Consider the following 25,988-nt stretch of genomic DNA (forward strand, 5'->3'; position numbering starts at 1 on the left):
ATAATACACTTGTCGCAGATAATGGTCTTGTGGATGCTTGGGTCAAGCTGCACGACTCTGAGCCGGGGTTCACTTGGGGTGTCGATGGAAAACAGGCCTTCCCGCCAGGTCGGCTCGATAAGATTGCTATGTTGGGCTTGCTTGCAACCGCACAAAATCGATGTCATGCATCCCGGTGTAATTGAGAAGGAGGAGTTTGGGGTCGGACAAGTCCCTTGGAGCGACCACTCTGGGTTGAGATGTACCTTTGAGGTCTGAAGGCAACCAGGGAGGTATTGGTAATAACTTCAACATGGGACCTTGGGCTGCCACAGCATGCACTGCACCGTAACTTGGCCCCCGATCTCGGTCAGCTTGTTCGATAAGCAAACGCGGATGTATCTGCGCCATCTCAGTACATTAAGCTGCAGCCATCCGATGTGGTGTTGCGCTTGGGCGCCGTGATGGTGTCGTACCGATTGGTCGCTCTTGGCTGCACAAAGGAACGGTCCGAGTGAGCACTAGGATCCAGGGCGCAGAGCATCTCTAAAACAAAGGAGTATTCCTTCAAGACACTCACGTGTTGCCATTTTCGATATAATAGACACAAATGTGCTTAACTCCGTCGCTGCTAGGTGAAGCTGGCTTGTTCAGGGTAGCTTATGTTATCGCGGCTTGCCTTATCTAATCTCCGGCGATGGATGTCGTCACAAGCTCGGGAAGCTTAACCGTCGACTTCAGCTTGAACATCTCGTTCATATCGCATCGTCGATAATTCATCAGACTCATGATTTCCCAAGCTCTTTACCGAGTCTTCGTAATCCTCCATATTCTGTAATAAATCTCTTGACAATCTATTCCGTCCATACCGCCAGTCGGCCGCCCTGTCCCCTCCCAGCGGTCTCGCTTAGCAAGCAACACTAGGTCCAATCGTGAGCTGCCATCTCACTCACGACACCTCACACCCAGAACTCAATATGGCTCCTCTTAACGAAGGGAGGAGTTCGGAATCACAGCAGGGGAATCAAAATGACCGAGAAGCTCACGAAGAGCAGAGCGATCACGAACCTTCGGCAGGTCCAGCATGGTACTACGAAGTAGAGCAGGATGAGGACGACGACGACGAAGATCCCGACTACCAGGATGAGCCAGATGAAGATGATGACGACGGGTTTCAAGGTATGTTTGAGCTGAGCCTGAGGATTTTTCGAGCTTTATCTGAGAAGATGTATAGACGCCAACGGTGGCCTCCAGTTTGAGGTCTTGCTAACCAACGATGACGGTGAAGAGGACGACAATGGAGACCAGAACGACCAAGACGAGGATGATGACGAAAGTGCGCAGCGCATTCTGAACCTCATACGATGTAAGTATCGTCCTTCTGTCTTTACCAGAGAAGAGAACTGACTTTACCAAGCCGGTGCCAGAACAGGACTACTGACCAGAGGACAACTTGTTGCACTGATGCGTAATCGGGAACTCACCAACGTCCTGTTCCAAGATGACCCTGAAAGCGATATTGAGTTCTTGCAGTGGCCTCTGGGAAGACGGCGCACACCCAAAGACCCAAATCGTTTCCCGAAGGTCCCGAGCGAGGAGGGCATCAAGCTCATGCGGTCGGGGGTGTTTGGTGCCAACGACTACAACTTCAAGGCCAAGAAGCGTCTTGCTACGAGGATGTTGGAGCGCGAGTTGGCGTTGGGCGACCGAGAAGATCGGTTAAGGAACAACGCTCTTATTACACAGGTATGAGCTTCACCGGCATGACCCAGACGATTCAACTAATATGACATGTTAGAGTATGTTGCCACGGAGCAGAGCGGAACAGATCATTCACTTTGATGATCCTGTATACTCGGGCCAGTTCTCCGATGATGGAAACTTCTTCTTCGCCTGCTCCCAAGACTTCAAGGTCAGGATGTATGACACATCCAACCCATACAACTGGAAGCATTACAAGACAGTCAGCTATCCCTGGGGTCAGTGGACACTCACAGACGCCTCGCTGAGCCCTGACAACAAATGGCTCGCCTACACCTCGATCCAGACTATGGTCTCGATTGCTCCCACTGACCCAAACGACACTGGAGACCCTTATACCCTGGATCTCGACGATGGGACCAGGCATGGATGGCACGGGCGACGTGGCTTCGGCATCTGGTCTGTTCGGTTTTCTGGCGACGGGAGGGAGCTGGTTGCAGGAACTAGCGCGGCGTCTCTTGTGGTATACGACATCGAGTCACGGACGGTTCTACACCACGTTCGTGGGCATCAGGACGATGTCAACGCCGTTTGTTTCGCCGACAAGATGTCTCCCCACATTCTCTACTCGGGATCTGACGACACAACAATCAAGGTCTGGGACCGGCGAAGTATGGGAGATAACCGAGAAGCTGGAGCATTCGTTGGCCACATCGAAGGCTTGACGTACATCGACAGCAAGGGTGATGGGCGCTACATTCTCAGCAATGGAAAGGACCAAAGCATGAAGCTCTGGGATCTCCGAATGGCCATGTCTACCGACCGATTCAAGGAGTTGAACCCTACCCGGCACACGCAGAATAGCGACTTTGACTACCGCGGAGGAGTCTATGACGACGAGGACTGGGACGTACACCCCAACGACAACTCATTGGTGACGTTCCGAGGCCACAAGGTGCTCCGAACTCTAATCAGATGCCACTTCTCACCTCCTTCGGCGACCAACTCGAGGTATGTGTATTCTGGCAGCACAGATGGAAAGGTGTATATCTGGAACATGGACGCAACATTGGCTGGCATTGTCGATGTCAAGAAGGCGACGATGCGCACGCGACCAATGAACCACAGGTATCGCCTTTACCATTTCGATGAGCGCGGCGACTGGGGAACCTGTGTTCGTGATGCCAGCTGGCATCCCAGCGCCCCTGTTCTCGTTGGTAAGTTGACTCCTTAGTTAGCAAGTTCTCCCAACTGACAATTCTTTAGCATCTGCTTGGAATGGACACAATATGGCGCAGGGAACTTGCTCTGTTCACTCGTTCAACGAGAACGTCGACGACGAGGGAGATCCGCCCATGGGCCGGAGCGTCAGCAATGTGCTTAAGGAAGATCCTGACTTGTACTACAACTCAACGTATGCTATTCATTAGAGCGAGACAAGATTGCAGAAAAGACTTTGGATATATTTTTGTACAATTGATCGTCTTCCTCAGCTGCCTCAACGGGGTGTCATCTCAACCCCATCTGCACAGCTCCCCCTGCACGCAAAAAAGGACACCATCGTCCTCACGGCGCTCGATCGAATTCCAGCGTAGTATGATGTCGCGTTCCCGCCATGATTCCGTTAAACTCCGCCCCATTGAAGGTACTCGCAACAAGAAAGGTTGTGTGACGCCCCAGCCACGCCATTTGCTAGTTGGGGATTATCGTAGAGTCGCCACCATCAGATTTCCACCCGTCGGTTGGTCGTTTATGCGCTGCCCACGAGAGCGTGGTTGAGGGGAATGTGCACTGCAGTCGGGTTAGAGTAGAGCCGCATTGGGCGGTGATTGAGAACATACCTAGCTTGACAACGTAGCCGACAGCGCCCATGATGAGGAAGCCAACGCCAACGGCCTGGCAGAGCCGCAGGAACTCCTGCTGGTCGGCTAAAAGGTGATAGTTAGTTAGAGAGCGAATTAAGCGCAAAGAGAGGCGTACGCTTAGTGCATCGTCGCATGAACTGAACGCCGTCCTTGACGAACTCGGAGGGAACCTCGAGAAGCTCTTGAACCTGGTCGGACATTTTGGCGGTGGTTTGAAAGGAGAGGTCGAAAAGACGATATTAAAGTAAGTTGGACGAAGAAGAATAGAGAGACGACGGGTTCGTCAGTAGAAAAAGGGTCGTTGATGGGTCGCGTGAGTGGATGGGAGAAAGGAGAGTCAAAAAGGTCGAGGATGCGCAAAGGGGGCCTCTTTTGGTGATCCAGTAATGACAGCTGCCCCCCGGTGCGAACGACGTGTTAACAATAATTTCCAATTGGGGGAAGGCCAGATTTCCGAAAAGAGGGACGGGCCGGTGGATGTTCCGGGAGAAGGTCTGGACCTCATCAGCCACAGCCAGAGCAACGGTTCTCCCCTGATGCCACCGCTTCAGCCCCAAAGAGTGGAGAGGCGCGGAAGCATGGAAAGTGGGGTCGAGCTGGTTGCCTGCGGCTTTCCCAGGCTATTTCCCCCAGACGCGAGCCGCTAGACGCCAGCTGCCGCCGGGGGGAGGCAGGAGGGAAGTCCTTTGCAGGTGTGCCGTTTGGCTTTTGCTTGCGAAGCTCCTTCCCCGGAAAGAAGGCGCGAAGCTCTTTCTCCTCGCAACTTTGGGTTCTCGCAAAATCCCCACGTCCATCAACTCTACAACGCGGATCTCGGGCCCATCCTCAAGCGTTCTCTATCCTTTTCATTATTTTCTTTCGAGTTTGCTTACTGGCGCTTTGATTCATTAAGCTAGTTCTTCCCGGTTCGACCTGGGTGAGCGTGCGCCGCGAGAGCCTGATTCAGAACGGTGACGGAAGGGCCGACAACCAACGAACCGCGCGCCGCCGATTGAATAAATCGGACAGCCAGACGTCGACGGATCCCCAAGCGCAGTTTCCGACGTCGAATCTGCCAGCGACCGAATCGCGATTGATCGCCGACCGAAGGAAGCGCTCGCAGAAGGAAAGGAGGAAGGTTGATCGGGCTAGACGGCATCCTCTATTCCACTGCTCCCCGCCTGTACCTGTGCCTTTGCCCAGGAGCTAGATATCGAGGATTGCGAGCACAGAGCTTCGTCCTCAAGATTGGATCCTTGAGTCGAGGATCGTCTTGTCTGGAGGTATCATCTGGACCTCAATCCATCCTGTCACCCGAGGAGTGTACGTATTGCAAGCTTCCAGCCCTGTTCATCTTTCATCATCACACTGGTGTTTCAAGGCCTCTGAGTCTTGGGGGGTGCGGTTTTTGGAAAACGGAGCGAACAGCGGCTGATGACCAAGTGTAAAGACCAGAGGCCGTCTCGTGTATCTCGCAGACTAATTATCACTTTTGACCAACCTCATCCTCGTTGACCTTTAGATCGCTTGCACGGCACTAACCTGTGCCTCGTGCATCGAATCGGCTAAGATGGCTGAAGAGGACTTTGAGATCGACTTTTACGGCGATGCCAACAACGAGCAGCAGCAGGATGACCAGCGCGGCGATGGTGGCCACCACGACCACCACCAGGATCACCACCATGACGACCACCGACGGGATAGCCACGATGATCAGAACATGGATGAGCACCACCCGCAAGACAGCCATCGGGGTCAAAGCCACGACCCTGGCCATCACGGTTCCGGTTCCCAACAAGGGACCAAGCGAAAGCAGGAAGAAGATGGCCGGCCAGTTGACCAGGCTGCTACCACTTCAGTAATGATTTCCGAGTTGAATTGGTGGACCACGGACGATGACATTCGAGGATGGGCGCGACAAGCTGAGTGTGAAGACGAGCTCAAGGACATTACGTTTAGCGAGCACAAGGTCAACGGCAAGAGCAAGGGGTACGATTCTTATGGAATTGATGAGTTGGATGGAGTAACTGACCGTTTTCTAGCCAAGCATACGTCGAGTACTATTCACCTCAGGCGGCGACCGCATTCAAGCACACCGTCGAACAGATCATGGCCGAGAGCCAAGCTGGCCACAAGAAGATCAACTTGAGCTACTGGAACCCCAATGTGAACCCCTTCAAGACACTGCCCAAGGACGCCCCAGCCCGGGCCAAGGACCAGAACCGTTCATCGTCAGGCTCTTACAACGACCGCGGCAACAACATGGGCGGAAACTTTGGCGGCGGCTTCCGGGGAGGCCGCGGCGGATATAACCGTGGCGGTATGAACCAGGGCAACTACAACAACCGCAACTATAACAACAACAATATGGGTGGGTTCAACCCCAACATGGGAGGTGGATTCAACGGACCCATGGGCGGCGGTAACTTTGGCGGTTTCAACAACCGGGGCGGCATGATGGGTGGAGGCATGCGCGGTGGCCCTGGTGGAATGCGAGGAGGTCGAGGAGGCATGATGGGTATGAACCCTATGGGCGGAATGCCTATGGGTATGCCCGGGAATATGGGAATGGGCATGATGGGCCCCAACGGGATGCCTGGTATGTTGAAGCTCAGTGACTGTGATGGAGTATAGCTAACCCCTCTAGGTTTCCAAGGCATGCCTCCCAACTTCAACCCTGGCTTTGGCTTCAACCAGAACCAAGGCGGCGGTGATTGGGGCAACCCGCACGGTGCTAAGCGACCACGTCCAGAATAGAGCTGGCCGGGCGTTTGGTATGTTGATAGCATCTTCACCGCCCTTGCAGTGGTGGAGCATGGCTAATTCTTCTAGGTCATGCGGTTAGAAGCTTCGACGCTGGTAGTGACTCGGCTTTCGTTTAGCCAGATCTCCGGCAACGACCGGGGCCCAAGGCGTGGGCAGCTCGGACGACGGTAGGAAACCAGGACCAAAGAGCCTCGTCCGCGGTTGCTCGCCAGCCTCAAGATTGCTATAATGGCTTTCTGGACCAGGATGCAGTCAAGGTTCCTCGTTTAATGCAACTAGTGGCGTCTTGATTCCAGGAAAGGAGTGAGTGGTATGCGAACGGACAAGTGTCGGAGAGGAGGCGATTCAGGAAAGAAAACTGGAGACGCGGCCTCTCTCAACTGTATCAATAGATTTAGGCATGTAAGGTTAGGCACAGGCGTAACAGAGCGATTATTGACTTTGACTGAGTGTGTTGTTTATGGTTCTCTGTCTCGTGTGTATCCATGTTGTGAGATGTTCATATGGTGTCACTGAAGTCAGAAGAGGGCTTCTACCTTCTTACGGATGAAACTGAGGTTCACTTCACATTGGGAATTTGAAACTCTACCTGGACATCTTCGGATGAGGGCTGAGCAGGCACCTCATACCTCTTGCGTTTGGTGGGTTCAAGTTGGCTTTGAGCTCTTGCTAAGGTTCCATCACAACACTTGCTTAGAAGATGCCATGGGTCGAAATAGGGACACTCAGCTGACAAGGGAGCAAATAGAAGGTATGGCTAGCTGAGGCTAAAACAGAAATTGTGGTTTCTTCTCAAACCCCCCGAATGCGTGTCCATGTCCCTGTGCGTGTGGATAGAGGGTCGAGCGCCCTGGTGAGACTTCCCGTCCGTCGATTTAAAGAAGACAGGTCATGCAAAATTGAAGAAAAAAATGAATATGTATGGGTGTTTGGCACAATTTAGGTGGCCAGATGTTGGTCTGGCTGATCATGTTTCTGGACTGCTGGCTCTGTGCGTGCTTGTGTAATTCCGTTACACGACTCCTGCTCTGAAGGGGACTTGCTGCACAGCTCGTGTACGCTTGAAACTCGCAAACAATAGCCTCTAACCTTGTAGTTCCTACCTGGAAGACGGCGTGTATCTGTTATACCGACTCAGCTATTGGTCGCGTATTTATCCCAAGAGTAGGACTAAACAGCCGCTTGCAACAAAAGGGACCTTAAGATGTCCTGACTAATTGGTGAATAGGTAGATTAAGAACTATACAGTGCTTTGGAAGACTTTCTCCCAAGACTTCTAGTATTTATATTCCTAGTTCATGGAGATACTAGTGAGTTTGCGATGAGAAGTCTGGTGGCATGCTGAATCGTTGGTGTGCCAAACCCCCTCACTTCTTGATACGCAGTTCAAATACAGACCTAGGCTTATCTTGTTAGGATGCCAAGTGAAGATGAGTTGTTTATTACCGCAATGCATAATTGTTTCCTGTCACTGCAGATTGTGACTGCTGCCTGAGACTGCCTTATGCTGGGTAGGTAAGCACCAGACCTCGCTTCGATAACCGTCTGACATGTCCAATTCTGTGCCTTGTGGTTGCTTTGAGGCGTGAACCCTTTTCATTTCGACATTACTAGGCGAATATAAATGTCACTCAAGGCCACAATTCGACCACTCTCTTCAAGGATTGCTCCTTGGCATCGCCTCTGTGGAACAATTGATCGTTTGGGGGCCGACGCATTGAGTCGCCGTGTGAGTCAGGCCGTGAATCCCTGACGGCTTATTCGCTACAATCAGATCACTGATATTGAGGCAGCATTTATCTGCTTCGAGAACTTCTATATATTCATCGCATTGTTCTTCTCTCTTCGCTACCGAACCACGGGCATTGATCAACCTCAGACGACACTCCACCATGGCTACAGAAGACGTCAACAAGGCCAACGTCCTCGAGGAGGCTCAAATCGACGAGACCAAGGGTGTTCAAGACTCTGAGGAAGATTCTAACCCGGGCCCTATCTTCGAAAAGTGGCGGCCGATGATTGATGCCATTGCTGATGGCACCAAGGAGGCCTTTCCAGCCAGCCCACCTTTTGACCCCTCTTCGCCCTCGACATTCCAGACCTACTGGCGAGGGGTCTTTACAAGTCTCAAGGATTCGGTTTTGAAGAACCAAGAGATCCCTCATTACCTAACTGAGCCGCCCGTTTCCACGTGTGCCGTCACCTTGTTCGACAATAGACACGCACTCGGCTGTCCCTGTTGCCAATCCCCCTCAGAGCCCGCCATCGAGCTAGAGAACGAGAATGGCGTAACAAAGGAGGATTTTATGAACGCAATCATCAACACGATGTACGGCGAGGCGCTTCCCAAGGTGTTTATCGAGTCGGAACCCATGTACCAAGAGGACGACGAGACGGACGACGCTGATGATGATGATGATGTCCAGAGTGAAGATGGAAGCGAGGACGATGCATCAGAGACAGCCTCTTTCAAGAACGACTCGGGGGTACTCGTGTACACTTACGGCTGGATGAGTGCTGGCGGCAAAAACGAGGGAGGGACGGTTATGTATGGGGGTGAACCAGATATTATCCTGTACTGCTGCCCACCGGATGGGTTTGACAAGAGGACGAAGAAGGACGAGAAAGTCTCCAAGGAACCTAAGGAACCTAAGGAACCTAGGGAATCTAAGCTCTAGGGACGTCAATAACACTGGAAAAGAGGACCAGACTTGTCTAGACATTTGCAGGAAACTCTGAACTCAAAACGGCACCGTTGACGGTTGCCTCTACTAATAGTGCCTTGACTTGAGGGTCAAACTACTTGATGCTAGTTATGTGTCCGACCATTGGACACTGGATCTCAGTGACAGATGACCGAAATTGCCATGCAAATATCTGATAGGAGGTGTGATGCTGAGAGTGCACTGGAGGCTGAACCCATCATTATGTGCGACCATACAGTCAGATCGGAATAGTTGCCAGCATATTTATTCGACATCCTGGGTGGGTCTATAAATCAAGTTATGTTACATGGACATGACTGCACGCTCAGTCGTGTAGTGCTCCGGCTTGCAAGAAACCGAGCCCCTGGATTGCAACAACTCTCCCGACGTTGAAATCATAAGAGGTTGAAGAGGCTTGTCTAATATTCGGATTGCAATGTTATGACTCTTTATTGATGGGTTGAGAATAATAGGTCTCGGTGTCGTTGGCGCCATCACACTGCTGGTGTATACTCACTCTCATCACGAGGCAACTGGAAGCCGTTGCGATGACCACCCATTAACACACACCGTCAGCCTTAACCTTGACGCCGCGAGGTCATCATCAGTCATTGGGCATCTTAACCGAAGCATAGATGTCATGAGTTTCATCATCTGGTGAGCCCTCGTCAGACATCTGTTCAGGACCATAACACACATGGCAGCAACCAATTACCAACTCCTGACTCGCTCCACGACGACAAACTTAGACGTCACCAGAATCACAGATATGTTACACTACAGTACAACTACACAAAGCTAATCAAGGGGGCGACGGGTACAAAGGGGTATCAAAACCCCCCCTCTCTCAGTTCCTTCAACCTCTTCTTCTCCTCCCTCTCCCTCTTACGAATACTCCTCATGTCCGGCGGCCTCTCGATCCCCAGTTCCCTCCGTAGCTCATCCACATCGTCCTCTAACCTCTCCTCCCAAAAGACGTTGATCACCTCCTTGGCCCGGGCGCCGTTCTTGATCGCCCAGGGGAGGTAGATGCTCGCGAAGCGCTGCCTCTCGCTGCGCTTCATGGTCGCCGCTGCAAAGATGCTCAGACCCGTCATGGGGAGGAGCGTGTTTGCGAATTCAAACGCCTTGAGCGCGACTTCACCCTCCCTCACGATCGGCAAGCCCGTGAGAGCATGGTAGAAATCATGACACTCGCGGTACCGCTGCATGACGTACGCGCACTCCTCGTCGTCAATGTATCGCACCGCGGAGCGGGTGTCAGGCGACACACCCTCGCGGTCGAGCCATCCGACGTAGGCGCGGCCGACCGTGTTCTCGGGGAGGGCGCGCAGGGCTGGGAGGGAGAGGGTCTTGGACGAGATGCGGGGGCGGGCGCGGAGGATGCGGCGGCCGGTCGGGTCGGCGAGCATGGCGTCGCGGAGGCGGTAGATGAAGTATGGGGTTGCGGTGGCCTCGCCGGTGGCAGCGATGAGGTCTTTGACGAGTTAGCTAGAGCAATCGGAAGAGTATAGAGTGCATACCATGACGATACGGGTCGAAAAAAGACCACAGACTAGCCCCAATGGCCATTCCAGCCCGCTCAACCCTCGTCAGAGGCACATGGCCAGGATAATTCGGCGGGGGCCGGTTCAAGCTCGAGAAGCCGCGGTGAGAGCAAGAAACACAAGCTGTAGCACGCAGAAGGGTGTAGCCCTGTCGGGCAGACCCAATTGACCGCAGCCGTGGCAGAGCAGCCTCCATTGCGACGGGCAATCCGGCAATAGGTTGGTGATGGTACGATGTCGAGGACTGATGGTGTTGATGGAGACATGGGCATCCGCCATGACTAAGCTCCCAACCCAAAATAGCAAACCAGACGAACGTCACGCGAGAATAGCTTCACAAGGAAGCTAGTGAGTAATTGTTTAATTTGTCCTGATGATTAAAATTACTTATGAGTCAAAGGCCCTTGTCAGTTGATCGTTCTTGTGATCTGTTGAGCCTAGCCAAGGACTGACGAGCAACCTCCGGCTGCATCTTCAGACGGCGCCTCTCCAGTTGAGATTGATATTCATTCACCACCAGACATAATCCTGATTCGCTCAACGAGTGTGATGTATTGATCAAGGTTCCCAAAGTCATATCTCATGCCAATTTCACCCAATCCAATATCAATCCGCTTCATAACGCTAGCCAAGTAAATTGTCAAGTGTGCTCCAAAGGTCAAGCCGAGTTCGCTACATCCGGCCCGTATGGCCTTTTCCGAGTAAGATATGTATTAAGGTGCATCAGTTTCTTGGGATTGTACCCTGGTTCGAGCTGCATCGTTTCAATGAGGTCCCACCCCTCGACAGCGCCGCCAAATTCACCACCTCTGACCTTTTCCTCCACACTGAGCCGCAAGATGGTGACCTCTCGCAAGTCAGGGTAATTGCCGCCCACCAGCACACCACAAACTTCGTCGTTGACCTCCTGGAAGACATCGGGATAGTCGGCATCCGGGGAAAGGTAAAATTCGGAGTAGAGGCACAGCGTCTCCAGTGTGAAGGGTAGAGCCTCGTTGAGTAGCAGCGTTTCCTCAAGCCCGTGGACGCCCACAAGGTTTTCCTTTGTGATACAGAGATGCTTCAGGCGTGGCATACGTTCCAGAGAGCCAATTCTCCCATAACAATGACGATGCTCTTCAAAGCCGTCGGTGTGTAAACCAAACTCGACTAGGTTCCGGCCGAGTTCCCTCAACGAGTGGCCAATGCTGGTCAGGTCGAATACCCAGTCGATATCAAATCCTGACTTGCGGACATTCCCGAGTGTGATGTAGAGGCTACGGAGATCCTTGCAGATGGTCAGGATGTGTCTGATTGTTGGGGCATCAATGATGGCTTCAGAGATGTCCAGAGACTGGAGACGGATGGGAAAACTGGCCCAGAGCCTCGTCTCCTTCTCAAAGCCCAGCCAGTGGAAGCCCTGGGCTCGCAGTGTCCTGAGGTTGGGGTGAATCAGGACGCGCCTAAAGTCGGTGATGGGTGGGCTTGGCTCAATGGCCGAGTTGTAGCCGACTCCTCTCAGGCGCAACTCTTGCAAGTTTGGGAGATGGTTGGCATAGGTTTCTGCCACGTTGCCGTAAGGCGTCTGCTCATCTTCGTTGGCAAAGAACTCGCTACAGTCGGCGTGGGCAAGTTCCTTCCGCCTGCCCAGACTTCCACCCAGCAGCCAGAACAAGGCTTTGGACGGGCAACTGTATGTGATGTCGACGAGTTTCACGTAGGGTGTCAGGGCCAGAATAAAACTTGTCAGGTTGTTTCTGTTGCGAGGGGTCATGTTGACGTTGGCACTGTGCATCTTCTTGTCCCAAAGTCTCTGGAAGGATTGAGGCATGTTGAGAGAGTCAAGGCGCTCCTCGAGCATGTTGGAAAGACCGGCATCTCTTGGCCACTCGATATCATCGATGACGATGGCCCTAACATTGAGACCGAAGTCGGGATGAGTAGCTAGGGTACGGGCGAGTTTGGCCTGGCGCTCGTGCTCATCGTCTCTAACGCCGGACACGATTATTCGGAAGAGCAGACCCTGAGCTACACGGTGAAATTGGCGAGATACGAGGGACAGAATTATCAGGATCTTGAGAGGATCGCGATTCATCCTGTCCCGAAGCAGAGTCCATTTTACATTGGGGATGGCGCATAGGAACCGAGAGAAGATGTCATGCCAGATCTCGTCGGGGAGGCGTATCATGGTAGGCAGCTTGTTGAAAGAGGCCGGGATCACTGAGAGGTAGGTAGGTTGGTTACAGTAGGCAGATAGAAGAGACAAGACGGAAAGAGAAGAGAAGAGAAGAGGCAAATGATGTAGAAAAGACAAAAGCGAGAGGATTCGAATCTAGTGCACGAGACGAGACGAGACGAGATTGAGTCAATTGTCTATGATAGACATGTTCCCCATCCAAGTCTGGGTGGTGGTGTAATGTTGGAGGAGATGGGGAAGAGAAAAACCCTCGACTCGGCGGCCAACAAGAATAGTTAAAATATTCTGAGCTTACCTCCAGCTGAGCTGTCAGTCACGTGGTGTGATTCTGCGAGAGAGAGAAACGGGAAGGATGGATTGAGGCAAGGAGAGGTCGGATCATGGACTGGTTCGCTCGTTGGACCGCCTCAACTGGCAAACACGTCGGTCAGGCAGGTGCAGTGCAGGTCAGGTCGCGGGGGCGGCTCGCGCGGGCGTCGGGACTGAGACTGGGATTGGCACTGAGATGGATGGATGGGTGTTTGATTGGGGACGATTCTGTCATAATATGCGTGTCTTATAACGGGTAACGTCCTAGTATTGGCCCGTACAGTATCCGTATGTATGTAGGTTGGTTACATGCCAGCCAGCCAGGTAGGCAGGCTGCGTACATGCGTTGCGTGAGAGAAGAGAGATTGTTGAAGTGAGGAGAAGTGCAGAAACAACAACTGCGATGCAGGCAGAGCCAGGCCAGAACCTTCTGATATGGGGGGCCTGGGGACATCTGCCGATGGTACGGTATCAAGTACCCCGGACTGGCTGTCAGACGGGACGGACGGGATGTGAACGGATGCAGAACTAAAACCGGCTGAATGGTTCAAGCATCCAATTGTCGTTGTTGGGGCTTGAGCTGCGAGACCAAAAGCTGGCGTTATACCCTTGCAAGAGGGGAACCGGAGGAATAATGCCGGTGGATGGAGGGTGACAGTGGCAGTGGCAGTGGTAGTGACAGAGACAGACAGCCTGCCTGAAGATACCCTCCATGTTTGACGCGGTGGAAACAAAAGAAAAGAATCGTGACAATCTGATTTATCGTTTATCGGGTGCAGCTGGTGTTGGGCTGACTGAGGAGCTGTTTCACCCTGCAACAATCCTTTCAATGAATGGCATGACTCCTCCCTCACTCTGCCACTCATTCCCCCTTGCTCCCCGCCCTAGCATGACACCCAATATGTATCCCGACCATGGATGGATGGATGCGATGCGATGCGATGGCTGAAATCACCATCTCCTCCTCCTGCGCGACTGCGCCCTTCGACCATAAAAAAAAAGAAAGGAATAGCGACCGGGTCCCCGGACGCCGGCCATGATCCAGATTCATCCCGACTGCTTCCCGCCTCCGCCGAGTCCAACAAACGCCCGCCTCCGACGTGTACGTGTGCGTGCGTATGTGTGTGTGTGTGTGTGTGTGCACCGAATCAGCCGCTTGGCTGGCTGACGTACCGTAGTATTTGGCCACCTGGAAAGGCGTCGAGATAGTCAGCCGCATGCCTGGGCAGGTTGATCGGTTGGGGATGCGGCTTGACATCCTTGGCCAGCGGGCGGTGCGTGAGATGATGGATACATCATGTTGGAATACGGCTCGCAGCCTTAAACAATGACTCTCATGTGTCAGGAGTGAACACATTGAGAAAAATACAACAGACCTGACTCCCTGTTTGTATCTTTGAGCCATTCACCCGAGAGCCTCGTGGCGTCTGCTTGATGGCTGCAACCGGGAGGTACTGTGGCTCAACCTGTCGACCAGGCTGTGACCAACGATGCCCAAATTTCTTCCCAACATTGTGACAAAGTTGAATATAATTACAAAGGGTTGAAGTAAGCGGACCGCGTGTTTGATTGGCTTCCAAATGACACCGGATACTTGCAGATCAAGGCCTCGAGTCACATGTGGTTCTACGGCTGACTACATATTCGCGGCTCTTTGGCCCTTGTGCTACATCGGGTGGTTGCACGATTCCGAGAATAGACTTTGAATGCCTAGACGGGAAGTCAATGCAAAACCTTGTGCCTCGTCAAGGTTTAGGCACAATGATGTTGTGTTGGCTATGGTTAATTCACCCATACTCTCGAGCCCCGTGAAGAGAAGAAAGGCCACACACAACCCTATTCTTGGTTCAGTCAAAGTATAACTACAGGGTCAGCATGTAATGACAAAGTTTCATATGAAAATAGGATGAAACTTTGAGGGCCTGTCAACAAAGGCTTCCTCTGACGCTCTTGCCCTCAACAAGTACTTAAAGACCATCTGGACGAGGGCAACCCTCTCAACCATCCATCCCATCCCAGACCTTGAACCAACTCAATCGGAGATTCCTTGAGAGGGAACATGATCTTCTTCCTGAATACAGGCTGCCGAGCCCCGTTCTTCGAGCCACAAAGAGAACCAACCCCGGTTTCGGCAACACTTCTCCCACGGAGGCCGTACTTGACACCGTTGATTGGCATCATGTTTTGGCCGCCTCGAGGAAAAACAAGATTGGGATGGGACTGGGCCCGACCCCAGTTCATGGTAAAACGACATCCCAACTTGGAAACCTTTTGCTTGCCGGTGGTCATGATTCTTCGACCACATCAACTTCGACCGCAGACTTTTGGACTTCCATGGCAACCAAGAATGCGGAGCGAATCAACATTACACATCAAATGGGAAAAGGGTTTGAGGGACTGGTCCTCGATTGACGTGAGTGAGCCTGGGAACCCGAGATTTTCCAGCTCAGAGAATTACGTTAAGGGAGGGGAAGCTTTTTTGAGCGCGTTTACAAGACACACCTGGACACATGCGCCAGCGCCTACGACTGACATGGACCCGTTTCGACTACTGCTGGAAAGCCTTGTGTACGCCTTGGGCGGCCGCTCAGCAGCCCATGGCCACCCAGGATGCCATCGTCCCAGCTTCAAGCCTGAGTACATGCTAGGTCGGCGAGCCCGTTGCGAGTGAAGGATGGCCCTGGTCATCTTCACCCAGTATCACACCTCTGAGTTGGATAAATATCTGAGATCGGAGCATCTTGGACGCCATCCACGGATCCAAGAGGTGAGGCATCCTGGCCATGGTGAGGACATCCTGGAGCCGGGACAGTCTTGATCGGGTACTGACAACTCGTACAGTTGATCTTCTGACAGACCCAAGATGTATGGGCATGCTCATACATGTGGACTGTAACAAACAGACACTCGAGCTCCTGGAAGCTTTGGATCAAAGTCTAAGCCACGGACCCCAATATTAGGAAACATCTTGCGATCTTCTGGCTCAGTTAACCCATCAACGGCCGGGCTTCAACTATAATAAAGAACACATTGTCAACACATTGTCAACACATCATAGCATTATATCCCAATGCTAACATAGTGGCTTTTCTTTTTTCTTAGCCTTCCTGCTGCCTGCAGTAGAAGACTCATACCTAGCTGCATCATCATGAAAGGTTAAACCTCTCAGGGGGTATTTAACTGCTCTAACCTCCGTACGAGAAAAGTGAGTCAACCTGCCAGGAGGAGTACGGCGAGGATCAGGTCGATTAGAGCTTGAATGCAACATCTCGGCGAATTGCCAAACTTTGGTTGGCACACATCAACTTTGAACACAATGGGGAAACATCTTGCACAGTGACTATTTGGGCGTCATACACCTGACAGGCCATGAGCCGACAACCAAAGGGGTCCGAACATGCATACTATGATCGAGTACAGGTTTGTATACTCTATCCCGTCACTGAGTTCCAAGAGAAAACCAGACTAACGCTTCGCAAGAGAGAGGCTGTTGAGACTACGGGTAAAGATGCGATCACTGCGTTCAAGGATGCTTCAACGAACAAGCGGAAGCAGCGAACCCAGCTTGAATGGTGGACAGCAGACTTTGCTGAGATCTTTGACCTTTTCAAGTAGAGTGCTGGAGGGAAATTCGGTCCTTAGGAGAGGTGATGCCGACTCCCCGGTCGGCGGCATGGTCGCGTTCAGTTCGGATCAGGTGACGTCTCCAATGGATCCGGCTTCTCAACTCGGGCTGCGCCCACTGCATCGACCGGACTTTTGATGATGATGGTGATGACCCCATCATCATTCCTAGCGTTATATATAGACCTTGTCCGTCCAGGAAACAACCGCCAAAATCCCCCTCAGTGTCCTTCAATAGCATTTCCAGTACGTGCTGTCATCAATCGCCTATCGATGAGCTCCCGCCGTGTCCACCCCCTGAATCCTTTCGTAGGTACTTGGGTATAACCTGCAACTATACCTGTACTTCTTATATCATATGTGGTGAATCGACACTTAGTAGTTTGTATCATTGGTGTGTAAGTAGATTAAGATAGGCCCAATTAGAGAGGCTTCTGTCATCTTCAAGTAAGATACGGATGTAGATAATTACGACCAGCAGGCTGTTGGTTCGTGTCCGCACTGCGTAAGGGGTGTCTAATGGCTGTGAACCTCGATGGACCTGGAGCTACTCCAAATGTACAACTACATTATGATCTAATGTCCTTGCGAACGCACTCAGAAAAGCATACGTAGGCACGTTGTATGAATCAAGGTGATCCGGAATATAATTAGGCCCTTGCCTTCAGGAACTCGTTCCAGATCTTGGTACGAAGCTTCCCGTGAGAGATGCCTGTGGACCTCAAAGGCTCAAGTCTTGACTCAAGGCAATAAACCTCGCAAGCAACTGCTCACTTAGGTGGAAAGAAAAATCGTATTATATAGGGCGTAGACATTAATCACACCAAGGGTCCTGACAAACACCTTCATAGCTTTAACTACAAACTTCTGGGTAACAGAGTGACGATCATGATCAGCCTGGATAAGCTACATGATTTCTTCCCTAAAATTGCTGATGCTGATGGCCCCCGCTGTGACAACTGAGAAATGTTCACCAGCCAGCCTTGTTGACAGGTCGTGTCTCGTCGTTGGGTGTCTAGAACAGTGTTGATCTCCTTCGATCTCGAAGCTCTTTGTCCGCGCATGGCTCCAAACCCAGGGAAGCATCATGTTATTAAGTCTCGCCGTAGCATTTATTCTCTTGTCACTACCGCTCAAAGCTTTCATCAACCCTTGAACTACCGAGAACCGCCAGAATTTTACGCAGAAGCAGTATACCCCCCCTCACAGATCCAGGTCATCGTCGTCGTCGTCCCAAGCCTTGCGCCTGCTCACGACAATCTTCTCCTCCTCCTTCTTATCCGCCATGGCGTTCAGCAGTTCCTTGAGCTGCGCCTCTGTGACCTTTTGCCGCAGCTGGCCCGTCTGCGCGAGCATGATGAGTCGGTTCTCGACGTCGGTGGCTCGCTCCTCCTTGACAAGGCGGATGCGGCCCAGTCGGTCGGCCGCTTCGGGGTGGAGGATCTGGTTGAGGATGCTCTGGCGCGCGTCGTCGTTTTGTCTGTTTCAGAAGAGAGACGTGTTAGCATGGGTTGTTGGTGTAGAGAGGATATTACTGACTGTCGCTGCTGCTCTTGCTGCCCAGAGGAACCGCCGCCGCCGCCGCCACCTTGGGCCTTGAGCTGCTCAAGACGAGCCTTTCTGATCTGGAAATGATGTGAGTTGTGCCCCCGAGCTTGTAGGAAGAGAATCGCATACCTGCTCTAGCTCTGCGTCATCCATGATTTCTGAAGTATCGCGACGTCAACAGTGTGTAAGTCGATGTATCAGCCCAGCCAAACGCCGACCGCGGGGTTGCTTTGGTTGTCTCTTCTGTGGAGGGGCATTTAAAAACGTCACATGACCCCGCAGAGCATCAACCTTGATGCTGGACATCAGGCAGCAAGACAAGCTCAAGTGCCTTATTCGTAAAGGATACTTCAAGTTACGATGGAGACGTGTTTTGCAACGTTAAATAAAATTTTATTGGACGCTCTAGAGATGTTGCGCCTTTTCAATGCTTGTGTACATGAGCTCCCCAGACGCCAAATGACCCAGTTCATGATGATGCTTACTCCAAAAGACTCCCACCCCCTGGTAAAGATCGCGTCCTCTGCCTAATGCTCTCTATCGATGCCTCCTGTACCGGGATGTACGCATTCCTCTTCTCCATCGCCTCTGCCCGCTTGGCCTTGACCATCTGCACCATCAGCCTATTGGTTGGCATCTCAAGGCCCAATGTCTTTGCCCGCTTCAAAAAGTACCCGTTCTGGTAGTTCATGTCCGTCTGCAAGCCCTTCTCGATCCGCTTTACGAGCTCGCTGGGGGCCATAGCCTTTCCTGTGATTCTGCGATAGCAAAACCTCTTGAGACCTTCTCCTTGGAGAAAGTTAAGCAGCTCAGTGGAGCCTTGGACCTCAGGAAGGTTTTCCACTACCGTGGCCATCTCATCCAAAAGCTTGTTCATCATGCTCTGTGCCGACCGGTTGTGCAAGAGGCCATTGTACGGTAAATCCAGGAGCACACATACCGGCTCAACGGCAGCCGTAAACATCATCGACGGGAGCTTGAACTTTAGCCATCGGTCGTAGGGACTTGTGGATGCCTTGAGTGAAGGAGCCAGCTGTAATGATCGCAAGAGGGTTCCATCGGGTGACGCGCGTAGGCCCTTGAGAGACCGCAAAGCTGTGTCGGCCATTGTGAGGACTGTTCGTCCAGCCTTGAGCTCCTTGACAGAGCCACGGTTCCGGTTGAAGACCAGGGCATGGCTCATGTGGCCCAGCATGAAGGTGGGCCCAGAGTATGTTCCGTTAAATATCTTTTCACGGACCTCCTCGAGCACGCCCATGCCGTCGTTCATGAGGCAGATGGTTGTGTTCTCGTCCACTCGGTCCTTGACGGAGGCAATGGCTTTCACAGCCTCAAATCCTCGACCCGTCACCAGTAATTGATCAATATGCGAGGTGCTGGGTGTGTCTGGCTCCTCAACCAAAGCCGTATTCTTTTCGGCGTATGCGCTGCTCCTCGTCCTGTCAGGCTGGACCTTTTCGACATTTCGGTATCGTGATTTGGGCATGTCTCGGAAGGACAGCATTTCGACGGAATCATAGACACTGCAGAGAGCATGAGCGATGAATCTTGATCGCTCATCATCGCCCAAAATATGGATCTTATGGACCGGCCCAGCTTTGGCTTTTTCGGCCGGCAGCACAACCGAAGGAACGTAGAATCGTGATGAAGGGGCTGTCGATGTCGGTGTAACTGATCCGGCCTTGACCTCTGAGCCCTGCCATGGCCGTAATGAAGGCGGGCTTGCTAGCTCTGGAGGAATAGCCTCGGGCTTTTTGTGATGTGTGGTCGGGGTCGTGGCCGAAGCAAATTGTCGCGTGAGAGCCCCGCGGCTCACGCCGACACTATGTTGAAGCCATCGGTTCGATCTATGGGCTATTCGTGCGGTGGCCCGCGCCTGCGGTAGGCTCGCCACTTTGACGGCTGTGATCGGGGTCGTGGAGGAGGAGGAATTGGGTGGCCACGAGGTAGCCGGAAGCCCTGGAGACTAGAGGGCGGATGCGCGCATGGAGGCGCGTGCGGTGGAAGACGATGCGACGTTGTTCGAGTCGCTTTCGAGGATGGGGAAGGAGTCGGTATGTATCCAATATCGTTGAGTTCGTCTTTAGTGGCGGATTAAGAAAAAGTGGTGATGTCGATAAGTCAAGTGAATGCGTGGGAGGGAGATTATCGTTCAGCCGGAAGGCGAGTCCGTTTTTTCCCTCCAAGTTGAAAATGGAGCATGGCCAATCAGAGACTGCGGCCCAAGGGGACTTTTTGGGTCTTTTGAGCTGGTTTTTAGAGGAGGCGCTATTGGTCAATTCGAGCTCCGATATCGTCCAGAGAATTGATAGACAGCCAAACCATGTAAGAGAGCAGTTGTCAACGATGATCGCTTGGTTTAATGTTTCATAAGATGGATATTTCAGAAATAATTTTACTATTTGGCACGATCAAGGGCTCTGTTATTGTCTGCCTCAGAAGTCGCAACTGGTGACAGCCAAGGATCCAGCGTTTTACAGAGACAGAAACCACGGAAAGCTTCGAAAGAATTGAATCGCTCATATAGTAACACTCACATTATATGCCAGTTCAATATCTACTTGCCAACTCAAATATTAGTTAAACTTGTTGCAAGTAGACGAGTCAAGACGTTGAGCTTCAAAAGACCATCACACCGCCAAGTACAAAGGCCCCGATAAGTAAATACGCACACGCTAGTCTAAATTGGGTTTCAGGTCCATCAAGTTTCTGCACTGGCCCATGAAGTCTTTGAGACGACGTGAACATTTCATATTTGCGCCCTTCATCTGCATCATTTGCACAGAACCGATACAGAGATGGCAGACGTTAAGGATATCACGCCGGATCTTGACCGGCTGGATGGTCAGCTGGATGACCTCGAAGAGAAGCTGCAGCCCCTAATCGGCAACTTGGAGGGCATAGCCTCTGAGCTGCCCCTACTGGACAAGGCCAAGCTGTTTTCACTGACCGCCTACGCGATTGAGTCTCTTCTTTTCTGTGAGTATATGCGACTAGCAATATCTAAGTCATTTCGACACATGTTTGATCAACAGCTGACAATCTTTGTAGCATCACTGAAGCTCGAGGGCATTGACGCGCAGAACCATGCCGTCTTCACTGAGCTCAAGCGAGTACAGCAGTACTTTGGAAAGATCAAGGCTGTCGAGGAGCCTGCGGTAGAGGAGACACGAAACTTGACAGTCAACCAAGAAGCCGCGGCGCGTATCCTGAAGGCTGATTTGGTATGCCATGCCCTCATGATGTTTACACAGACGAAAATGCTGACTATCTAAACAGGCTGATAACAAGACCATCAGCAACAAGCTTGCTGAAAAGATTGCCGAGGAGCGTGCTAAGGCCTTGCTCAAGTCTGTCGAGAACAGGAAGCGACCAGCGGAGGACACGGCAGGTTCTTCGGGCTCTGCGGCTGAGACGCCTGATAGCAAGGGCAAGAAGAAGCAGAAGAAGAACAAGAAGAGCAAGTCAAAGAAGTGAGGGGTCGAGAACGGAGTGCCTCGACGGTTGACGGGTGGATATCGAAGATGGACAGAGACTTGTCAAGATACCCCAGGAGGTGCAGGTCTGCGAGGGATCAGGCAGCATGTTTTGGCTTTTAGAGAAGGGATGGTGTTTCGGAGTCTGACATTTTCATTTCAGGGATAGAACCTTTCGGCCTCAAAAACAAGAACGGCCTGCCGACATATCCGTACAGCCTGTTTAGCTGGTCTCGCTTCCATCTCCGGATCAAGACGCGTGGATGATCACGGCAAGGCTGTTACCTCGGGGTGATTTGTGCAGGCCCGCACTGCATACATGATTCTCATAGCGCATGAGTCTTCAATCACGGGCTGTCAGGCGGAGTGGCATACTTGCAGCATGTGCATGTGTCCTCGCGCACAACCGTCCAACCTGTCGCGTCTAGGTCCTTGCAGGACTTTCCGCAGTTTTTCTCAATGTACCTGCTGAACTCGGTCTGGCATGTTCCTCCTTTGCCTTCGCACAAAGTCTTCTTCCAGGTGCACATCTGCAGAGCCTGAATCAGCATTGCCGAGGAGACCGGGCCGGCGACGACGCAGTTGACAGTCCATCGTCTGACAGTACGTCTGGGGCATCTGGGGATGCATACCTATCTGGCATCAAACCAGGCCTCCTGTAGAGAGAAGCAGGAAACCAGATTCTTGTTGGCTTTGAGGTAGAACATGTGGCAGCCTCGCTGCCCGAATCGGAAATAGAAGTCTCACGGCAGACAGCCCCGCCATGCTTGTCCTTGACCAACTGATTGCATTTCACACAGTGAAAGAGTCGGTTCAATATCGCCTCGTGATTAAATGGAATGGACAACCCATCAAGACAATGAATATCTTGGGCTTAGAAGACTATGCGTTTAGCTCTTTTACACACCCGCCTACCTAGTTACAGTAACAAGGTTAGTCCAAGTCCACGACCAAGCGTCTGATCTCCAGGATCCATTGGGACCTCGAAGCTGTCGTACCCCAGCAACTTCTTATCGGGGCAGATAAGGAATGACTAATATTTCCTCCCCCCACTATCGGCTCATGAATTGGCTGTGAGTCAAGGCCCAAGGCGATCGCGGGGCACTAAACCCCTCCATCCCGTATCTATCTCGTGGCGCCCAAATTCTTTTTCCTCGTTCTTGCAGAGATAGACCGAATAGACGACGAAAAAAATCATGGCGGTCATTTACATTGACGAAGAGGCCGGCAGCGACCTTCCCGAGGTCCAGGGAACCGAATCAGCCCCCTACAAGACCATCTTTGAGGCCTTCTTCCGCCACGGAGCCGAGTCAGAGTACCAGGTCAAGAAGAAGGACGACGAGGAGTACAAGCCCGCTGCCAAGTCGGCTTTGAAGAAGGCTACCAACTACGCTGCTCAGCAGAAGAAGAAGCTTGAGGCTGCTGCTAAGCGAGCAGAGAAGGAAGCCCAGGAGGAGGCTGCTCGTGAGGCCGTTCTGGAGGAGGCCAAGAAGATCCAGATTGTCAACGATCCTTCCCTTCCTGAACCCATCCGGATCAACCTTGGCGAGACCGATGCCGCTGTCATTGGAGTGCTTCGAAAGAGCAAGGATGAGCCCGCCGAGGGAGTGAAGCGTGTTTCGGTCCAGGGCCGCGTCCAGCGTGTTGCCAAGCAGGGTGGTCTTATCTTTGTGACACTCCGCCGAGGACTCAACCAGATGCAGTGTCTTCTCTCTGGCGACCTCTCCAAGACATACGATGCCCTGACTCTCACGCGAGAGACGTCGATTGAGATTATCGGCGAGCTCTGGGAGGTCCCCGCCGGTGCCCACGCCCCCCTCGACCGCGAGCTGCGCGCCGACTACTTCAAGATCATTGCTCGAGCCCCTGGAGGCGACGATGCCTTCACCAACCAGGTGCCCCTCGACGGCGACACCCAGACCCTCCTCAACATGCGACACCTCACCCTCCGTCACGAGAAGCCCGCAGCCATCATGTTCGTTCGCGATGTCATTGAGTCGGCCTTCCACACCGCGTACAAGGAGTTGGATGTCAAGAAGGTCAGCCCTCCTGCTCTTGTGCAGACCCAGGTCGAGGGTGGTGCCACTCTTTTCAAGTTTGACTACTACGGTGAGACTTCGTACTTGACTCAGTCGAGTCAGCTCTACCTCGAGACTGTCTTGCCCGTCTTGGGTGATGTGTACTGTATCGAGAAGTCGTTCCGAGCTGAGAAGTCTCTTACACGCCGCCATGTAAGTGTCTCCATACTCTGCTGCCAATTAGCTTGATCCATTGGATACTAATCATCAACAGCTTTCCGAGTACACTCACGTCGAGGCCGAGCTGGACTTTATCACATTCGATGACCTCCTGGGCCACCTTGAGCATGTCATCTGCCGGGTTATTGACCTGGCTCTGGAGAACCCTCTCGCTGCCGAAGCCATCAAGAAGTACAACCCCGAGTTCAAGAAGCCTGAGCGGCCATTCATGCGAATGCGCTACTCGGATGCCATCGACTGGCTCCGGGAACGGGGCATCAAGAACGAAGAGGGCAACGACCACACCTTTGGTGATGATATGTATGTGCATGTTTGGAGTTCAACATACCGCATTCGCTAACTCGTATCCAGTGCCGAAGCTGCTGAGCGCAAGATGACTGACGAGATCAACCGTCCCATCTTCCTCACTCACTTCCCTGTCGAGATCAAGTCCTTCTACATGCAAAGAGCCGAGGATGACCCTCGCGTGACCGAGTCGGTCGACTGCCTGATGCCCGGAGTCGGAGAGATCGTCGGAGGCAGCATGAGAATCTGGGACTGGGAGGAGCTCATGGCTGGATACAAGCGTGAAGGAATCGACCCCACGGGCTACTTCTGGTACACGGACCAGCGCAAGTACGGCTCTACGCCCCACGGAGGATACGGTCTCGGAGCAGAACGGTACGTACTTTTGCTTGCATGATGACTGAGTTGTTGCTGACTGTTGTTGCAGATTCTTGGCGTGGCTTCTCAAGCTCTGGACAGTACGAGAGGCATGCCTGTATCCCCGTTTCATGGGCAGATGCACGCCCTAGATGGCTGTTGTAGAAAGTACGGAGGGGAAAAAGAAGCAAAAATTCGTCATAGAGTATACAGAAGAAGAGCCAGTCTAGAATTGCCTTCTAGAAATAAACAAGCACAACTGTTTTACTCAGTTAACTACCCCGTTCCTTAACTCCGTGATGCATCCATGTTCGTAAAGCGGCTGTCAACGGAAGAAGGCCCTGGATCCCTCTGGACCCGTGGACCCCTGCCCTGCCCGCCGCAGCTCATGCCTATACCGAGGCCTTACGGGGCAAATCCCTCCACCCTCCATGGAAACCCGCGAGCTCCCATTGGTGGGTCCTTGCAGGCTTGGAACCACCGAAATCCGAGTCCCCGGCATTCTTTCTTTCCCCATCTCCACGCCGCCGGGAACTTGATCACATTCTTTTTCCTCAACATCAATTCAACCTCACCGAATACACCCGTCCTCTCTAACGAACATATCGACAATGCCTCGTCAACGATCCGTCGGCCGCGCTCCCTCGCGCCCTACTGCTTCGGCGCCCGCTCCTAAGCCTCAGCAGGCTCGTCCTGCCGCCACCATGGCTGCTCCTCCTCCCGCCGCTGCTCACCCTCCTCCCCAGGCCATGCCTCCTCAGGCTGCCGCTCCCGTCTCCCAGGGCCCGGGTCTCTTTGGCCAGATGGCCAGCACTGCTGCGTGAGTCATCACCCGCCCTCAATTCGTGGTCCGGAATCGAGTCCCGAACTGCGCTCTTGCTCATGTGGAGCATGATATACACATCATGGCCCTCTCACAGCCTCTCCTACAGACACGTGTGGCTAACTCTGATCCTTACAGCGGTGTCGCTATCGGCTCCTCAGTCGGCCACGCCATCGGCGGCCTCTTCTCCGGCGGCTCCTCTGAGCCCGCTCCCGCCCCCGTCCAGGCCCAGGCCGCTCCCCAGGAGCAGTCCTACAACAACTGCGCCGGCGCCGCTCAGAACTTTACAAAGTGCATGGACGACAACAACGGCAACATGCAGATCTGCAACTGGTACCTTGAGCAGCTCAAGGCCTGCCAGGCTGCTGCCGGCACCAACTAAGTTGTTGAATCACACCCATGTCCGTTACGATTTAGATACGAGGGGGGGATAAAAAAAGAGACTTTGATATCAAACCTGGGGATTAAGAGCATAGGGAATTGGCTTCCCCTTGACTAGCGTGCGTTATTACGGGATCTGGTGGGAAAATACTACTGTTACAACTCTCGGCACAACCATCCGTTGTATAATACCAAAAGAACAAAAAAAG

At 52.6% G+C, this 25,988-nt stretch overlaps 10 protein-coding genes across 10 annotated transcripts; 6 read left to right on the plus strand and 4 right to left on the minus strand.

Moving 5' to 3' along the window:
* Positions 1-956: 956 nt before the first annotated feature.
* Positions 957-3,110, plus strand: LRP88_04782 (WD40-repeat-containing domain protein; the record flags this gene model as incomplete). The annotated part of the gene is made up of 5 exons (XM_083241349.1): positions 957-1,158; positions 1,214-1,345; positions 1,397-1,725; positions 1,778-2,897; positions 2,947-3,110. 5 exons carry the CDS (start codon positions 957-959, stop codon positions 3,108-3,110), a joined length of 1,947 nt encoding a protein of 648 aa, XP_083102497.1.
* A 320-nt stretch (positions 3,111-3,430) lies between these two features.
* On the minus strand, positions 3,431-3,745 carry LRP88_04783 (translocon subunit SSS1; the record flags this gene model as incomplete). Its single annotated transcript, XM_083241350.1, has 3 exons — positions 3,431-3,471; positions 3,522-3,608; positions 3,661-3,745. The coding sequence occupies 3 exons, from the start codon at positions 3,743-3,745 to the stop codon at positions 3,431-3,433; spliced, it is 213 nt and encodes a 70-aa protein (XP_083102498.1).
* A 1,349-nt stretch (positions 3,746-5,094) lies between these two features.
* LRP88_04784 (uncharacterized protein) lies at positions 5,095-6,281 on the plus strand (the record flags this gene model as incomplete). The annotated part of the gene is made up of 3 exons (XM_083241351.1): positions 5,095-5,513; positions 5,567-6,123; positions 6,172-6,281. The coding sequence occupies 3 exons, from the start codon at positions 5,095-5,097 to the stop codon at positions 6,279-6,281; spliced, it is 1,086 nt and encodes a 361-aa protein (XP_083102499.1).
* A 1,901-nt stretch (positions 6,282-8,182) lies between these two features.
* On the plus strand, positions 8,183-8,968 carry LRP88_04785 (uncharacterized protein; the record flags this gene model as incomplete). Its single annotated transcript, XM_083241352.1, has 1 exon — positions 8,183-8,968. One exon carries the CDS (start codon positions 8,183-8,185, stop codon positions 8,966-8,968), a length of 786 nt encoding a protein of 261 aa, XP_083102500.1.
* An 857-nt stretch (positions 8,969-9,825) lies between these two features.
* Positions 9,826-10,738, minus strand: LRP88_04786 (ubiquinone biosynthesis protein COQ4; the record flags this gene model as incomplete). Its single annotated transcript, XM_083241353.1, has 2 exons — positions 9,826-10,472; positions 10,525-10,738. 2 exons carry the CDS (start codon positions 10,736-10,738, stop codon positions 9,826-9,828), a joined length of 861 nt encoding a protein of 286 aa, XP_083102501.1.
* Positions 10,739-11,200: 462 nt separating this feature from the next.
* On the minus strand, positions 11,201-12,709 carry LRP88_04787 (uncharacterized protein; the record flags this gene model as incomplete). Its single annotated transcript, XM_083241354.1, has 1 exon — positions 11,201-12,709. One exon carries the CDS (start codon positions 12,707-12,709, stop codon positions 11,201-11,203), a length of 1,509 nt encoding a protein of 502 aa, XP_083102502.1.
* A 5,145-nt stretch (positions 12,710-17,854) lies between these two features.
* On the minus strand, positions 17,855-19,703 carry LRP88_04788 (uncharacterized protein; the record flags this gene model as incomplete). Its single annotated transcript, XM_083241355.1, has 3 exons — positions 17,855-18,133; positions 18,184-18,276; positions 18,816-19,703. 3 exons carry the CDS (start codon positions 19,701-19,703, stop codon positions 17,855-17,857), a joined length of 1,260 nt encoding a protein of 419 aa, XP_083102503.1.
* Positions 19,704-20,997: 1,294 nt separating this feature from the next.
* On the plus strand, positions 20,998-21,676 carry LRP88_04789 (Sas10/Utp3/C1D family protein; the record flags this gene model as incomplete). Its single annotated transcript, XM_083241356.1, has 3 exons — positions 20,998-21,178; positions 21,251-21,423; positions 21,479-21,676. 3 exons carry the CDS (start codon positions 20,998-21,000, stop codon positions 21,674-21,676), a joined length of 552 nt encoding a protein of 183 aa, XP_083102504.1.
* A 1,195-nt stretch (positions 21,677-22,871) lies between these two features.
* LRP88_04790 (asparagine--tRNA ligase DED81) lies at positions 22,872-24,727 on the plus strand (the record flags this gene model as incomplete). The annotated part of the gene is made up of 4 exons (XM_083241357.1): positions 22,872-23,906; positions 23,968-24,233; positions 24,285-24,593; positions 24,646-24,727. 4 exons carry the CDS (start codon positions 22,872-22,874, stop codon positions 24,725-24,727), a joined length of 1,692 nt encoding a protein of 563 aa, XP_083102505.1.
* Positions 24,728-25,186: 459 nt separating this feature from the next.
* Positions 25,187-25,780, plus strand: LRP88_04791 (coiled-coil-helix-coiled-coil-helix domain-containing protein; the record flags this gene model as incomplete). Its single annotated transcript, XM_083241358.1, has 2 exons — positions 25,187-25,395; positions 25,537-25,780. 2 exons carry the CDS (start codon positions 25,187-25,189, stop codon positions 25,778-25,780), a joined length of 453 nt encoding a protein of 150 aa, XP_083102506.1.
* Positions 25,781-25,988: the final 208 nt, after the last annotated feature.

Source organism: Fusarium phalaenopsidis, assembly GCF_050370095.1.
Source record: "Fusarium phalaenopsidis strain FUZ10S chromosome Unknown contig_32292, whole genome shotgun sequence".
Classification (NCBI taxonomy): Eukaryota; Fungi; Ascomycota; class Sordariomycetes; order Hypocreales; family Nectriaceae; genus Fusarium; species Fusarium phalaenopsidis.